At 35.7% G+C, this 17,032-nt stretch overlaps 1 protein-coding gene across 5 annotated transcripts in view; it reads right to left on the bottom strand.

Annotated features, from left to right (window-relative positions):
- Window positions 1–17,032, bottom strand: part of axo (axotactin) — a 99,825-nt gene that overhangs the window by 49,325 nt on the left and 33,468 nt on the right. For 3 of the 5 annotated variants that reach the window (XM_074183790.1, XM_074183792.1, XM_074183791.1), the window contains exons 4-10: window positions 14,148–14,367; window positions 12,863–12,998; window positions 12,517–12,801; window positions 11,223–12,449; window positions 10,374–10,722; window positions 7,452–7,669; window positions 2,752–2,925 (exon numbers count right to left, since the gene is read on the bottom strand). In XM_074183790.1, coding sequence (XP_074039891.1) covers window positions 2,752–2,925; window positions 7,452–7,669; window positions 10,374–10,722; window positions 11,223–12,449; window positions 12,517–12,801; window positions 12,863–12,998; window positions 14,148–14,367 — 2,609 coding nt within the window. Of the gene's footprint in view, window positions 1–2,751; window positions 2,926–7,451; window positions 7,670–10,373; window positions 10,723–11,222; window positions 12,450–12,516; window positions 12,802–12,862; window positions 12,999–14,147; window positions 14,368–17,032 lie in introns of those variants that run through there. The other 2 variants (XM_074183793.1, XM_074183794.1) reach the window with 2 other exon arrangements.

A 17,032-nucleotide genomic window follows, 5' to 3' on the forward strand; every position in this document is an offset into this window, starting at 1 on the left:
AGACAAAATGTAAATAACCAAGAAAAGTACTCGATAAATATAAATAAATAACTGCGTAAACGCAAGCGAGACATAAGTGGAACCACCTATCGGTGTGACACCCAAGTCAACTTGCCAAGTTTTTATGTCAGTGTTGGTGGTTTGACCAACTAACCGACAACTGCGGTAGCTGAAATTTTGGAAGCTAACCTGGAATGCCATCGGAAAACGAATTCATATGTTTCTAGAAACGATATGAAATCGAGAAAAGTTAATGCAGCCAAGCTGCTGGAAAATAATTCCATGAAAATCATAAGATAAATAGATAAGTACTATTCTGATCATTTCCATATTGATTCCAATTCAAGAGCCACCGGTAGACAGCTGTTTCAGCTTATTGGGCATCGTCACTACGGAGCAGCCGGTCTTCGATTAAAGACAAAATGTGAACCAAAAAGGGTACTTAGCAAAAATAACTGCGTAAACACAAACGAGACATAAGTGAAACCACCTATTGGTGTGACATCCAAGTCAACTTGCCAAGTTTTTATGTCAGTGTTGGTGGCTTGACCAATCAACCTACAACTGCGGTAGCAGAAATTTGGGAAGCTAACCTGGAATGCCATCAGTAAACGAATCCATATGTTTCTAGAAATGATATGAAATCGAGAAAGGCTAATGCAGCCAAGCTGCTGGAAACTAATTCCATGAAAATCAGAAGATAAATAGATAAGTACCATTCTGATCACTCCCATACTGATTTCAATCTAAGAGCCACCGGTAGACAGCTGTTTCAGCTTATTGGGCATCGTCAGTACGGAACAGACAAAATGTAAACCAAGAAAAGTACTTAACAAAATTAACTGCGTAAACGCAAGCGAGACATAAGTGAAACCACCTATTGGTGTGACGTCCCAGTCAACTTGCCAAGTTTTTATGTCAGTGTTGGTGATTTGACCAATCAGCCGACAACTGCGGTAGCAGAAATTTGGAAAGCTAACCTGGAATGCCATCGGAAAATGAATCCACGTTTTTAGAAATGATATGAAATCGAGAAATATTAATGCAGTCAAGCTGTCGAGACCCGGCGATTTTTTATTTCTAGAGTGTGCATTTTTTTATTAATAGTTCATTCCTGATTTCATCCCTTACTGGAGGGGAACAACCCTGTCGAAAAATTTAAATAACATGGGGTGCTGAGTGATAGCTCATTTGAAAGGGGGTTTTATTTTCTATTCAACCATGCAAAGAATTACACTACAAACAAGAAAGCAATTGAACTAACACCAACTTCTTCTGTCATTACAGTACATGTTCAAAATGCTCCCCATTGACCTCCTGGTCAATGGGGAGCATTTAGTTTTAGTCCTGACGCTTTGCAAAGTATTGAGAGTAATTATTGCACACACTTCCGTAATCAGCGCACGCAACTCCTGAATAGAGTGACACTGAGTTTCGTAGACTTCAGTAGGCTACAGTTTCGTGACGTCATAGGAAGAAATCTAAACGAGTTAGATCTGGTGATCTTGGTGGCCATTCAACAGATCCTCGGCGTCTGATCCATCGTCCTGCATAAACAGTATTCAAATAAGTCCTCACAGCAACTGCAAAATGAGGAGGAACTCCATCTTTTTGCAGAATAATGTACATGACAAATTCGTCTGAATTATTTTCGACAGTTGCCACTATCAGTGGATCTATCACTATTTCCAGCATTTCCGAATAGAGGGCACCAGTCAGATTTTCCTCAATGAATAACAGACCTATAATTCGATCACCCAGTATTCCTGCACACACAATAACTCTTTGGGGAAACTGGGTTTGAGTTTCGTGAAAAAGTCGAAGATTTTCATTGTGTTTTGCCACCCCAACAGAGAAAACAACACAACGATGGACAGCATTTACGTACGTAGGACACCAAACCAAAAAACTAACAAACGTCTTCAAGCCATTGAACATCAACATCACATACAAGCCAAACACGAAAATAACACAAAAAATAAACAGCTATGAAAAAGAAGAAGACAAAAACCAAAATGGGATATACAGTATACAATGCTCGGACTGCAACAAAGTCTATATCGGCCAAACCAAGAAAAAGCTGATCCAAAGATACGATGAGCACAAAAAGGTATACATAAACCCAATAGGATATAAATCAAACCTCGCAACACACGCCATACAAAACAAACATAATTTCCCCCCACCAGAGAACATGAAACTCATAAAACAAGTCAATAAGGGAAACCGCATGGACATTTAGGAAAACTTAAACAGTCATAAATCACTTATCGAGGAACAAGTACAAATCAAAACACAACAAGACCTAACATTCAATATATTAAACAAATCAATACACACTCCTAGAAACAGTAAACCTAGAGAAAATCCAACACAAAGAATAGTACCTGATGCAATCCAAATACAGGCAAATTCACCTAGAGTACCTGGAGTACCTACATTGAGGCGATCGGACCGTATAAAAGGACAGACAACGGGATGACACGTTCAGATAGAGTAGGGCTAGAGGATGACAGCACGACCAGCTGTCGAAAGCGCTCGCAGATAATTAAACAGAAGTTATAGAGTTTCAAATCCTTACATTAACTTACATTAATAGTAAAATATATGTGTATATATATATATATATATATATATATGTATATGTATATATATATATATATATATATATATATATATATATATAAATATATATATATATATATATATATATGTATATATTGTGCCTACAAATTAAAAAAGAACACTTACCACTCGTTAAGGCTACCATAAAACTGGGATAATTTGGTCTAATAGGTGGTTGATACAGTAGGATAGCTTTTTTTCCAGTTGTTCGGAATGAGAATGCCAAATCGCCTTTCCTCCAACCGGGAACTTCTATGTATGATTGACTTGTAGTGAAAGTAACAACATACCTTTGTGTATCTGTAAATATGAAAAAAAATTATCATTGAGACCCTTGCGGAGACCAGTGACGAGACCTGGAGAGTAGGCAGATTAAGACCCCGACGTTAAGTCACAAAACCCTCATAGTGCGTCACTACCTGATGAGTAGAGGACTGAGACCTCAGAGTATATATATATATATATATATATATATATATATATATATATATATATATATATATATATACAGTGTGACCCATTTAAGATGGAAGCACCCTTATAAAACTTACTTTTTTTAACCGATTGGAATGATTTTTTTTGTTAGGTAGATATTCAAAAAGTCTATTAGGACACCAAATATCATGAATAAATCTCAATTTCCAGGGCCAACTAATCTTATTTTTCAAGGTCAAAAATCTAAAAAAATTACTAGCGATTTTTTTAGAAAAACTCTGACTACACCACTGGATTTGTGACATTTTCAAATGGGTAACATGTAAATTACGTTGAAATGCGTCAATCAATAAAAAAGTTATAAAGGAATGAAATTTGAAAAATATGCCGTTTAATCAACCCACCAATTCATGTTCAGGAGTTTTATGAAAATTCTGTATACTCCACTGGATTCAGGATGTCTTGAAATATTACTGATCACAGTTTCATCGAAATCTGTTCGGTAGTAAAAAAGTTATAAAGGAATAAAATTTGAAAAATATGTTGTTCAATGGAATTTTAGCAACGTTCTTACTACACCACTGGATTAGGGGCAATATTCAACAAAATATTATTTATTCAAATAAAATTCATGAAACGTTTATGGGAGAATCAATTTCCTTTCATAATGTATGTCGAACCATATCAATAACATCGAACTGTATAGAAATCATCTCTTCGAATTCTGACCAAGCATAAAAGAGGTTTTGGACTATTGATTTCGATAAAACCCGAGTCTCAATATTATATAGATAAGGTCAAAAATCATTGACCGTTTTTCATAATTTCGGACAAAGATAACTTCATTATTTCAAATAGAACACCCTGTATTTTTTTGTTCTAAACAATATGAAGTTCAATTATCTTTCATTAAATTTTGGGGTTCCCTATACCTAACCTAAATAGTGTTTCAGATATTGGCGTTTTCAAATAGTAGTTCTATTGAATACAAAGATCCACTCTCTATATGAAAGCCTGCTTAACATTTAATAACATTTGAGGTGTTACTCTTCATATTTTCCAAAATGGTTGGAGGAGTGTCGAAAACCTCGTTGTTCAAATATCCCCATAGGGAAAATCTGGTGATCTCGCTGTCCAATTTTATGGTTTTCCCCTGCGCCAATCCATTTATTCGGAAAGCACATATTCAAAAAAATTGTCTGACAATGAATTTGAAATGTGCCGGCGCTTCATCCAATCGTAACCAAATCCGCGTCACATTCTCCAGAAGATCAGGAAGATCATCACGTAAAAATTGTAAAAAAAAATTGATCATTCAAGTTTTCATAAAAACAGTATGGTCCTATAATTTGTGTACCTATGATTCACCCCCACACGTTAACCAACCATCTTTTCTGGTGATCCAGATTGCGGAAAAATTTGGGATTTACGTCACTATAATAATAAACATTATGTCTATTCACTAAGCCATTGTTATGAAAAGTGAATTCATCATAAAATGAAATCCAAAAAATGTTCATCTTCACTAAACTTGTCCAGGATCCATAGACAAAACTCGATTCGTCGATGGTAGTCTATTTCATATAATTCCTGGTGCATCTGAATACAATACAGATGAACATTTTTTATTACCCTAGAAATGTCCCGTCTGCTTATCTCTGTATCTTTCTCGATTTTACGTTGACTCGTATGAGGATTTTCTTTGCTTGATCCCATAATGAGAAATTCAATTTCCTTGTTTTCATCTATTTGACTTTTCATAAGCTACCCTTCCAGTCCTACGAAATTCTTGTAGCAATCGTCTCTTAGTGGAAAAAATATCTTAGCCCTTGCCTCTCATGCAGATCTACGACTTTGTAGGTACGTTTGGCAGATACCCGGAAAAACAACAACTAACCCAGCTAATCAGTGTTACGATCTTCGTTCGGGTTTTAAGGCCGTCGTGGTTTGAAACTGTATCCTAACGTTTCGCCAGCACGAGTGGCTGGCTCACCGATGACACCATCAAGATGAATAGACCTCTGAAGAAGCCAGCCACTCGTGCTGATGGTTCACCGATGACACCATCAGGATGAATAGACCTCTGAAGAAGCCAGCCACTCGTGCTGGCGAAGCGTTAGGATACAGTTCCAAACCACGACGGCCGTCAAACCCGAACGAAGATTGTAACACTGAAATTCTTGTCCGCGAAAGCCTTAACGAATTTATCAGAACCCACCTAGTGCCGTGCTGACAGCCGTTATCCCTGAGAAATTTCAACATTAACTAATTTACAATAGCACTTATCAGATATTTGTGCAGTGGAATAACATGTGTCGGTTTTTTTTGTAAAACAGTTTATAAAATTTGAATTCTTCAAATTCTTGATCACCTTTATAATATCATATAAATAGGATGTACTAATGGTTTGAACACCGCTATCAATATATGTACTAATAGTCTATTATATCATTATTGACACTTCAGAGGCTACATTAGCTTGATGTGCCAGATGGTTTTGTTTTTATTATTCGAGTAAGATTTTATTGTGGCAAATGGAAACGAAACGTATCGATATTGACTTTATTAGGTTATTTCAAAATTTTTGTCTATTTTAATGTCATATGTTTTTGTAGCTCCATATCCCAATAAATATTTATTCTACTTTGTGGTGTATACTGATCGATAGAGAATTGTATACTCTATACACTGATGCTGTAATTTTTTCTGAAATTTCAGTTTTTTTACTCATTTTAGCTTACTACTATATATCATTAGGCTTTTCGGCCAATTTTTCTCTACGAATACAAATTGAACCAAAGCGCTACCAAAACAGCCCGAAAAATTAACCAGGTCTAGGCAATGGTATTGTTAATGAACACACTGTTCGACGTTTGCAAAATATCTTTCCGGAGATTTTAGCTTCGAAGATGAGCCCCGAGGACACTGGTGGAGGCTGACCCATCAGAAATGGTTCGTGGTATGACAAAAAAACTGGGCGTTAGCTCCCATGCGATTTTTGATGGTTTAAAACATATTGGAAAGGTCAACAAGCTCGAAGAGTGGGTGCCCTACGATTGGAACGATCAACAGAAATTGACACGTTTAGAGGTGTGTTCTTCTTTGCTTTTGCCATCCAAAGATCCATTTTTGGAACCTATTGATACGTGTGATGAAAAAAGATCCTCTACTATAACAGGAGACGTTCAGGACAGTGGTTGGACACTGTTGAGCCACCTAGGCACTTCCCAAACGCGAAACCTCACCAAAACAAAGACTATAGTTACTGTATGGTGGTCGGTGGCTGGTTTGATTCACTGAAACCGGGCAAAACCATCACAGCAGAGTCTTATTGTGAGGAAATCGACAAAATGTACCCAAAAATTGCATCAGCATCAGCCGACACTGGTCAGCAGAAGAGGTTCTGCTCAACGACAACGCCCGTGTCACAAATCACCGTCCGAAAATTAAACGAACTGAGCATCAAAACTTCCGCCAATCAGGACCAGACAAGAACGGCCTTCGTCTTCTTCACCGAATCCAGAGCACATAATTTTTATGCTGACGGAATTGATCCAAGTACTTGTGTCATGTTGGCAAAAGTGCACTGATTCAAATGGCGCTTATTTCGATTGAATTGAATAAGCATTCACTGAGATATTACAGTTTCAAGTAGACTCATGAAAACGGACAAAACTTTCGAAACGACTTAATATTATTAGCAATTATATTATCAATGAGAGTTTGCGATTTTGAAGTTACTCTTGTTAGTTCCACAAACCTTATTCACGATACAAGGTGTATGGTTTATCTTGTCTTTTATGATTTCATTATCGTACAAATAGTTTTTCCTGGTTCTGAATCATCTTTTCAAAATCATAATCGTTGTTTCATGTGCTGTTGGGCATTATATTCACTAACACAATACACAAGTGATGTTAACCAGATAAGTACTTTTAGCAAAGAAACGCTAGCAATAATATTAACAGTATAACAATTCTGACCAACATGTCAATGAGTAATTTGTGATTCTTGTTTCCCCTTTATTATATTTCGAAGATACCGTCGATTGCGATAAAATCAAAAGTAGCAACTGTGAGAGTATATAAAAAAAAGGAAATGATTATTCTGGTACTGGAATCGTAGCAAAAAAACTGCTTAGCCGTTTGAAAACATATACTATGAACTCAACCCAAAAATGACGTTGAGCAAAGCGATGTAATATTTGCGCCACTATATGGCGTTACTGATTTTTTCTGCTTGCCATGTCGGTTTCAGCCATTTCGTAAAGTTCTATTAAAACGTGTGAGATTAACAGATAATTATAAAATGTAACATGAGATGAATAACCCTCTCTCAACCTTGAATGCTCAACAGGCAGAAAATATGTATATTTGTTAGTTAAAACTTACTCGTTTCAACACACTCTAGTGGTCCTAGAGTAATCCTTCCTAGTGCGTCCTCCGGCAAATCAGGTTGTTGAAGAAACACCATCTCTGTTATACCTAAACTGTCGGCATTTGTATAATAACCGTCATCTGTATACCATTTATCATCATCTATATCCTCGCAGTTGCACCACTGAGATTTATTTTCACATTTCTTTCCTATAGAACACGGACATGTGCCCCTGTAAAGCTGCAGTTATGAAACAAAACTGATGTCACCTTACCAGTAAGGCCTCGAATTATTGCTGATTTTGAGAATATCATGAAAAGAATGTTTAACTGTTTCTATTTTCATAATGAAGGACAATCTTAGTAAACATATCAGATAGGTATCTACTTGAAATTATAAAAACTTATATTTTTTTTCATATGATCATATAACTGAAATGAAATGAGAAACTCTAAAGAACTCGATAGTGTCAATATACAGGGCGTTCCAACAAAAACTGAACCTCCCCTGTGAGTCAGAAACCGTAATGTAATCGAAAATGTCAAAGAACCCGTCAATTTTTATTTCACCCCCCTGCGGTCAGCAACTACCCCCCTATTTTTTTTCCAATGACATGGGGGGTCGAGTGATACATCATTTGAAAGGTATTTTGTCCCTCTATTGCCTCTGTAATTTTTTTTGCAGATGGTTCATACGTTATTGGAAAATTAAATGTGAAACATTTTATTTAAGAAAAAGCAGAAAATCAGCCGTCTTCATTTCAATGAGGAAATCAACAACAAATGATAACAGTGGAAACAAAATCAACGGATAAATTGTTCAAAATGATCTCCGCCTACTTCCATACAATACTACAGTCTACTCTCGAAAGCGTTCCGTACATTATTCAAGATGTCCGGCATTCGGTCAGCATTCGGCATTCCTGAACAATTATCTGTCTCAGGTCTTCTGAAGTGGAGTGACCATCTAGATCAAATGATCTAGATGGCCACTCCACTGGACCCCTTCTGCCTATCCAACGCATTGGAAAACGTTCGTCCAAGAACTGTCTCACCCGAACATCAAAATGTGGGGGTACACCATCCTGCTGAAATGTTATTTCATTTTCTACTGAATTGTCATTTTCTAAAATTTGTGTAATCATAGGATATACACAGTCTTCTAATAGATTCAAGTATATGTCTCCATTGACATTACCTTCAATGAAGAAAGTCCAACAATATGATTACCAAGAATCAGGGCCGTAGCGTAAAGAAAAACCAGGGGGGGGAGGGAATCCAAATTTTCCCAACCCCACCAGCAAAATTTTCCAGCTTTCGAAAAAATGAAAGAAAAGTTGGGAATTCTGTAAAATTGTCACTTCAAAATTTCAGGACTGTTCTCTTACTTGGGAGAAATTAAACTTTTTTGAAGTTTTCAAACAACTCAGAATTTCAAAGTATGGGATCTCCAAATTATGCATATTGGGAAATCTCAACCTTCTCCTGGTTCTTTCCCTTTTTTTATTGCCTCTCCCTTTCTTTTCTCTCATTTTTATTTTTTTTTATTTTTATTCATTTTTTACTATTATTTTTTTATATCTTCACGGCCTTGAATTTCCCAACTTTTTCCCAACTTTTCCCAAGTCGAAAAAGCAGGGAGGGAAGGCTCCCCCCGTCCCCCCTCATGGCGACGGCCCTGCCAAGAATGCCGGCCCAGACTAGAAGACCTGCGACAGAGAATTGCATTATTGTATGGAACTAAATGGAGGTCAATTTGGACACTTTATCCGTTGACTGTGATGCCATTGATATTACTTTTGTTGATTTCCTCAATAAAATAAGCGACAGCGAATTTTCTATTTTTTTCTTAAATAAAACATACAACATTTAATTTCTCAATAACGAATGAACCAATTTCGAAAAAAAATTACAGAAGTAATAGAGGGACAGAAGATCTTTGAAATGATGTATCACTTGACCCCCCATGACATTGAAAAAAGTAGGCGGGTAGTTATTGACCGCAGGGGACTGAAGTTTTGGGTATGATTTTCATATCAGAATTAGTCCCCCTAGAAATAAAAAGTTGACGTGTTCTTTGGAATTTTCGATTACACGTCCGTTTCCTGGTCACACATGGAACGTGTGAACAGGAAGATGAAATCGTCAGGTATGTTCTATGCGGGTGTCCGGAATTATCGTCAATAAGAGAATGTGTGTTCGGCGAGTATTGGCCTACACCTGCCAATATAAAGGAGATGTCTCCTATTGACCTGTCCACCTTCCTGGAAAGTACAGGATGGACGATGACCTAGTAGGACAACTCCTCGGGAGGATGTACAATGGGTCACATGTGGCTTAAGTGCTGTAGGCCTACACTTACCCTCCCTATTCTACAGATAAAGATACACGTCCGTTTCTGACTTACAGGGTGAGTTTTCGTTGGAACCCCCTGTATGTATCGAAGGTGAGTTGTACAGAGGAAGTGCTAGAATTATATTTTATTCATGAAAATAAAGATTTTTTTCCTTCATTTATCCTTGACAAATAATATCAACCATGTAATTCCCAAAACACAACAAAGGTCGTAAATGGCATCTTAGTGACACATATCATGCGACAAATATGTATAACGTTATGAAATATCAATATGTAATGGTAGTACATTGAATTAAATTATGTTTTGATATTTCGGAAATAGAATTTTTTTATCAAAAATACTTGGTCATCACTCATATAACCATTCAATCTTTTAAAAACTCCTTCGGTTCTTTCTCAAATGAACGACTAATGCAATGGCGGAAATTGTTACTCATTGTTGAATTATTGAAAAGTTGGACTTGAACCATAAACTGTAATAAAAAATAAAAAAATTCTAGAGTCCAATAAAATGTCAATTAGGACCTGATTGACGCCAAAAATGTAAACAAATAAATTCAACAAAAAAAATTCAAATACCTTTTCACGTCACCGATGAAATCCACCGTCTGGTTTGCAGAACTGATAAACCAGGTGGCTGAATGTAATTCTAAAGGAGCTCTCTGACAATCATATTTCACATACTGGCTGCAATTCAGGGAGTGCGACACGAGTTCTTGAAGCATATCTGCATCAAATTCTCGATATTTTATGCTAAAACTGAAATCTTTCTCAGAGGGAGATCTGACATCCATCTGACTCGGTAAATTATGTTCCACGATGGTTTTAGTAGAATCTTCATGACTCTGGAACTCGCAACGAACATGAGCTGGTGGGAATCTTCCATTTCCATCAATATCAATGAGATAAACATCTGGTTTTGTATAACCTGCGGATCATAACCTTTGGACAGATACATCAGACATTTTAATAGTATGTAAAATCCTAAATTTTCTACTTCATTTACTGATCTTTGATAAATGGTAACACTAATGTACAAAAAATTTCGCATTCATTGATAATAATGATTCAGAAATGATAATGAAGATCCATTTTGAACTGTTATCACCTATACCGTGTAAACCCGGTGAATTTTTCAATCGTGCAAAATAAACAAACAATTATTCTGAGGCCCTTCGAATAATTCAAAAAATGTTTCAAACTGAGAGAGGGGTTTTTGATGGGATATTCCTATCAAATTTATACAATGTCTAGACAAGACCTTCTGAAATTGTATTTTCTGAACATATCGCCCTTTTAAAGAATTATCGTACAATTCACACATGCAATTTTCCAAGGAGACATCCAGAATTCAATAAATTCAAGCCTCCTATGAATTTGCGACATTTCTGAATAAAATCATCAGATTATCATATATTTAGATCTTACCCAAAAGTGCTAGTTCCTCACAAGTCTTCCTATATTGAGCAAAATGACAATTTTTTCCTATATATCCAGTATTCGTACAATCACATATGAGCCTATCTTCTTTCACAGAACATTTTCCTCCATGTTCACAAGTATTCGGTCTTTTACAAGCATCAATGAATCTACAGTCATCAAGAGTAACTTCACCAACCACCCTCTCACTTTGTAATATCGACCTGGGTTCCAACAAAGCTCCATTCACAACTATGTCCATCATACAGCCCACTAATCCAGAGTTGGATCTTGACCCTGCAGCTACCTTGATTTTATCGCCGATTGCAAACTTTATGTCAGCAATTTTCTCTTGCTTAAAACGATTGTCCACTGTCAACATAACTTCAGCGTTGGTGTAAGAGAGATTGAGAGAATGCCATATACCTGGTGTCTTCTTAACGCTAATCAAATGAGTAATATTTTTAGCGTTGTCAGATAATTCAAATCTAATTTCGTCGTTGACTACGCGTATCTCCCAATAAATACCTGTTTGAGCTTCACTAGAAGCAACCACACTCAAGTTACTACTAGCCTTGAAGCTGAATGAAAGGTATAAACTATCTGTATGATTGTTATGCCACCAGATATGAGAGGAAGAAAAAGGAAAAGTTATCGGAATATCCTTCACATCTGCTTCATAAAATTCTGGTCTTAGTATTCCGATGTAATGTACTTTCGGATTATTTTTATTCAGTTCATAAATAATGGATATATCGTTATAAAATACATATTTCAAAGAGCCAACAAAGTTGTTAGTGGACTTAAGACCAGTTTTCTTCTGCAATTCTGGTCCTCCTCCTATGTAGATTTCTGGATCAATATAGAGTAGTGGGATACCGGTGATATTGACAGTTACAATTTCGTCATTCAAAATCAAATGAAGTTTATCGTATTCATGAAAAATAGTTAAATTGTTCCACTGGTAGAGCTTGAAGTCTGGTGTCTGGCCCAGGATTGTAACCAAGGGATCCTCGCCAAAATTTACCTCTATGAAAATAGTATTATTGTAAATGGAAGCAGCGATATAATGATCCAAACCCTGTTCTCCTCCAGCAGCATACAATAATGCTGAATCATCAAATCTTGTTTTGAACATCAATGAAAAACGTGTTACCGATGAGTGTACCCGATCTTTCCAGTCATAAACTCGATAGGAAACATAAGATGAGCCTCTCAAGGTGAGAATTGTCGCAGCTGAAATATATAAATACGGTTGATATATCAAGCTCAACTTCTATAACTTTCTAATTATACAACTTACTGTACATATCGCAATATTCCCCTTCATATTTTGTACCAAAACAATCGCACGTTAAAGTATTGTAGTGGTTGATACAACGAGATCCCCGGAAACAGAGATTTTCGTCAGTGATGCACTTATTAGTACATCCTTCCTGAACGTTTTCATGTTTTGTTGCTATCAAAGGAGTAATGGGTAAAAGATCAGATGCAGATTTTCCCGTACTCAAAATTACATTTTTTATACACCCAACGAAGGATTCGATAATGTATTTGACACCATGCAGACGTTCTTCTGAACTCAAACCTGAATAATGAAATTTATATTCAGAACTTCTTCAAGATTAGCAGTAATGAGAAAATATTACCTCCAATAAGAATAACCGATGTAACATTAGCAGCAACTCCGTAGTTATTCTCCTTATCTAGTCCTTTCAGAGCTGTTTCTTCTTTCAAGTCGTCTACAAAAGCCATTAATTTTGCACTATGAACGTCTATTCGCACCTGGAAATAGTTTTGTGTATGTGTGTCAAATTATTGATAAATAATATTCACAGTAGGGTTCATCATGCAAATTATGTGAAGAAATGAAGTACTCATATCTACAAAAATCCATTTTATTCTTAATTGAATAATTGCACTTTTTTTGATGGTTCGATAAGTATATAATCATTTTTATATCAAAAACGAATAGAATGGCTTCATGCAGTTATGAAATATACGCAATGAGATTTCTAGGGTGTTAAGAAGTTGGTTAGGTTTGGAAGTCTTAAAATTTAACCATCTTCATTATGTTTCGAATTCAATTTTTATTCCACTTAGTAATACTAAAAGACATTTCAAATCCTGTGAAGCTATGGTACCAGCGACTCTATAATTGATTACCTGAAGAAATAAAATGTAAGACGATTTATAGTTTCAAAAAATTTTTAAAAATAAGTTTTAGTTCAGAATGATTTATATTCTTCAGAGGAAGTTTACCAGATTTGATTAATTTATTTTGAATATTTGTTCAGCTCCTATTTATAGTTGTCTAAGTATATTTGATTGTTAAATGAAAAATAAATTGTATTCATTATTTCTTCGTTAAGAAAGAGGGGTCCTAGTTAGGCCCTATACCCAAAGCAACAACCTATTCGGAGGGCGTGATAGCATTGTCAACCAATGACCGTGAAGTAAGCGATCATTAGATCCGAGAATCGTGTGCTATAAGCAGACATAGCGAACGTAGAATGACAGCCATCTGCAGTTGTCTGGCTGAAATTTCTGTCATTTAAAAGCAAGCCTCATCAACATTATTATTATTATTACTATCAATATTGATATTATCAGGTTATGTTGGTAGAGTCCTGTCCCCGAAGCCCCGATACATTCGAGAAGGACCGCCAACATATTCAACAAATGACCAATACCCACAACTTGTGGGGAAGGAATCTCATCTGCCGATTTCCAAAAGTAAACTTGTCTGTCAACGTACACTTGTCAGATTATTAATTAAATAGTTTACATTTAGACTTCACGTTTCTCTGGGTGTTTATGTTGCCATAGTGACTTTAAAACCCTGCGCGTTGTTAAAAGATGGATTCAAACATGATGAAGTGTACTTTAAATAAGAAAAATAGAGTACAGGCAAAGAAAAGCATGCGAGCATACCGTCACTGAATGCCATTCATCCTTGTTGAGTCCTCTACCAACCGTGAGTGCTGTGGAATGTTTTCCATAAACATGTACGACTTTGAGTTGTCCCTGTTGTACTATAACGTACAAGGCATATGGTTGTAAAGATACACCAGTAGGAACTTTAACGTTATGATATACCAGGAGGCCATGAGGCAGACGTGTTCGAAACTGGAAGGAGATTTGTCGGCATAACCTACATGGAATAACAAATAACAAAATTATTCATGATAATAATGTTCACATTATACCTGAATTTCATTCGAGGCGTATTTCACTACACGGTACTTTCAACGAAAATATTCTACAATGTCTTTTATATAACAGTAGATAGTTTTTTAAAAAGAGGTAGTTTTGAAAAAACAATTACCAATTACAATACAATATTAGTTCCAGAAAACAGTTATTTGAAAATCTAGCTGACTTGAAATCAATCGGAATACCAATATACAGGTGAGATATCTGATAAGTGAAGCACTTTCTTAAATATTCAGATTCGAAAAAAAGTGGAGTCATAGTCCTCCTAAACTTAACATTAACGTTATAGATGTCTTTAAAAAAAGTAAGCTTTTTGGTTAGGATAATCTTATTGAAAATGTTTGTTCTCTATATACAGCCAACCGACATTTTCCAACTCATGAGATATTTTTTAACCTCTTATGCCATAAATCAGTCTCAAGCATAAGTTTTGTAGTTTTTGTATTTTGGTTTAATACCAATTAGTTAGTGAGAGCCACAATAGTTTTCGCATAATTAAAATGAGTTAAAACAAGAGATTAGTATATTATTTTCAATTTCATTCAAAGATCACCTAGCGCCGTATATTACTTTCAATGGAGAATATACTCGCATGGTATTCACGTGTTTCTCAAGTCTCAAAAATTGATCAAGGATCAGCTTCTTTTGACCGATTGAGCATTTTACCATTGATCCTGATATTTACATCTTCAAGTACGCCAAGTCGTTTCAACATAGGCCCTAAAAATAAAACGTTGAAGTTCTGGGCAATAAAAAGCAAACAGTGATTTGTTGCGGTCTCCATGAAGTCATTCAAATCACTATTGATGAATCACATGCATCTTCTATTTTTCGAAGGGCAAAACCTATAATGAATTTGAGTATTAATAACTTGATTTATACTGAAAGTTCATCAATTTTTTTCAATATAGTCTGGTGGGTTATAAATAACCCGTAAAGTAAACTATTTATAATTGATTTTTACTTTGATTCAAAGTTTCTCAAAAGAGTGATTAGTATTTTCAATAATTTAACTATGAAGTTTTCCTGTGACATAAATCAACAAACCTCCACCTCTAGCATTTTGATCCACCTTGTATATTCGAAAACCATCTCGGTATTTCGTCTATCATTCAGCCAGGTTTCACATATTGAAAATAGTTCATATCGTTTAAAATGACTTTGTCACAAGCAATGAAGTGTTCACATCACATTGAAGTTTTCTGAATGTGAGAACTGGTACATGGCCACCCCCATGGCCACACACATATCAAAAATGTCCAATGGGAATAATAGTCGAGAGATACCTTATTTGTAGGGTCGTTCAGTTTTACTCTGTATGTGAAATAAATACAAATGCACGGAGCCACCATCAGGAGCCAGCCGCACATTTGTGGTTTCACTTAATAGATCTTGTGTTTACAAGAAAACTATCAAAATCACCACGGAGGCAGCTATAGCTACCTGCGTGACATCCGGATCCAGGAAATAATATAAATACGAAGGTTATCGAGTGTCTTGATATAGATAAAGGAGTTTTTTAATCGGACATAGCACTCAAGGAAGTGGCAAACCATAGACACGTGTTTCGGGCTTTTGGCCCATCATCAGTATGGTGCAGCCAAGTGTAAGGATGGGCAACACTTGGTTACCAGAAGAAATAAATAAAAATGCACGGAGCCACCATCAGGAGCCAGCCGCACATTTGTGGTTTCACTTAATAGATCTTGTGTTTACAAGAAAACTATCAAAATCACCACGGAGTGCTATGTCCGATTAAAAAACTCCTTTATCTATATCAAGACACTCGATAACCTTCGTATTTATATTATTTCCTGGATCCGGATGTCACGCAGGTAGCTATAGCTGCCTCCGTGGTGATTTTGATAGTTTTCTTGTAAACACAAGATCTATTAAGTGAAACCACAAATGTGCGGCTGGCTCCTGATGGTGGCTCCGTGCATTTGTATTTATTTCTTCTGGTAACCAAGTGTTGCCCATCCTTACACTTGGCTGCACCATACTGATGATGGGCCAAAAGCCCGAAACACGTGTCTATGGTTTGCCACTTCCTTGAGTGCTATGTCCGATTAAAAAACTCCTTTATCTATATATATATATATATATATATATATATATATATATATATATATATATATATATATATTATACTATTCTATAGTATAGTAGTATATAGTAGTATATATATAGTAGTATATATATACTATATGTATATTACCTCTATTCTTTAAGGTTGCTCAGCTCAATCGAAGCTCATGCAGCTCTCTTTCTCAAAGTAGAATTCTTGGAAAGGTGTTATGAATAAAATTTTGTATGTCTGTGTTTTTGAAAATAAAACTTTGTCTCAAAGTTGAAAAAAAATATAATGAATGTAAAATTTTGTAAATGTTTTGTCAAACCAAACTTAAATTACCCTAAAACTGCGCCAAAATACCTTATGCTAAGAAATGTTCCAGTAAATGTTAAATTTGAAACAAAAATATTCTTAGAATTGTGTTCTGTACAGTTAAATTTACGTGTAACGGCATTGAATAGAAGTTATAAAGCTTCAAATCCTTTTTGTGGCATATATATATATATATATATATATATATATATATATA

This window comes from Leptinotarsa decemlineata, unplaced genomic scaffold (assembly GCF_025532065.1).
Source record: "Leptinotarsa decemlineata unplaced genomic scaffold, Ldec_3_MD MMD2_tig00026345_RagTag_RagTag, whole genome shotgun sequence".
In the NCBI taxonomy this organism is placed as follows: domain Eukaryota; kingdom Metazoa; phylum Arthropoda; class Insecta; order Coleoptera; family Chrysomelidae; genus Leptinotarsa; species Leptinotarsa decemlineata.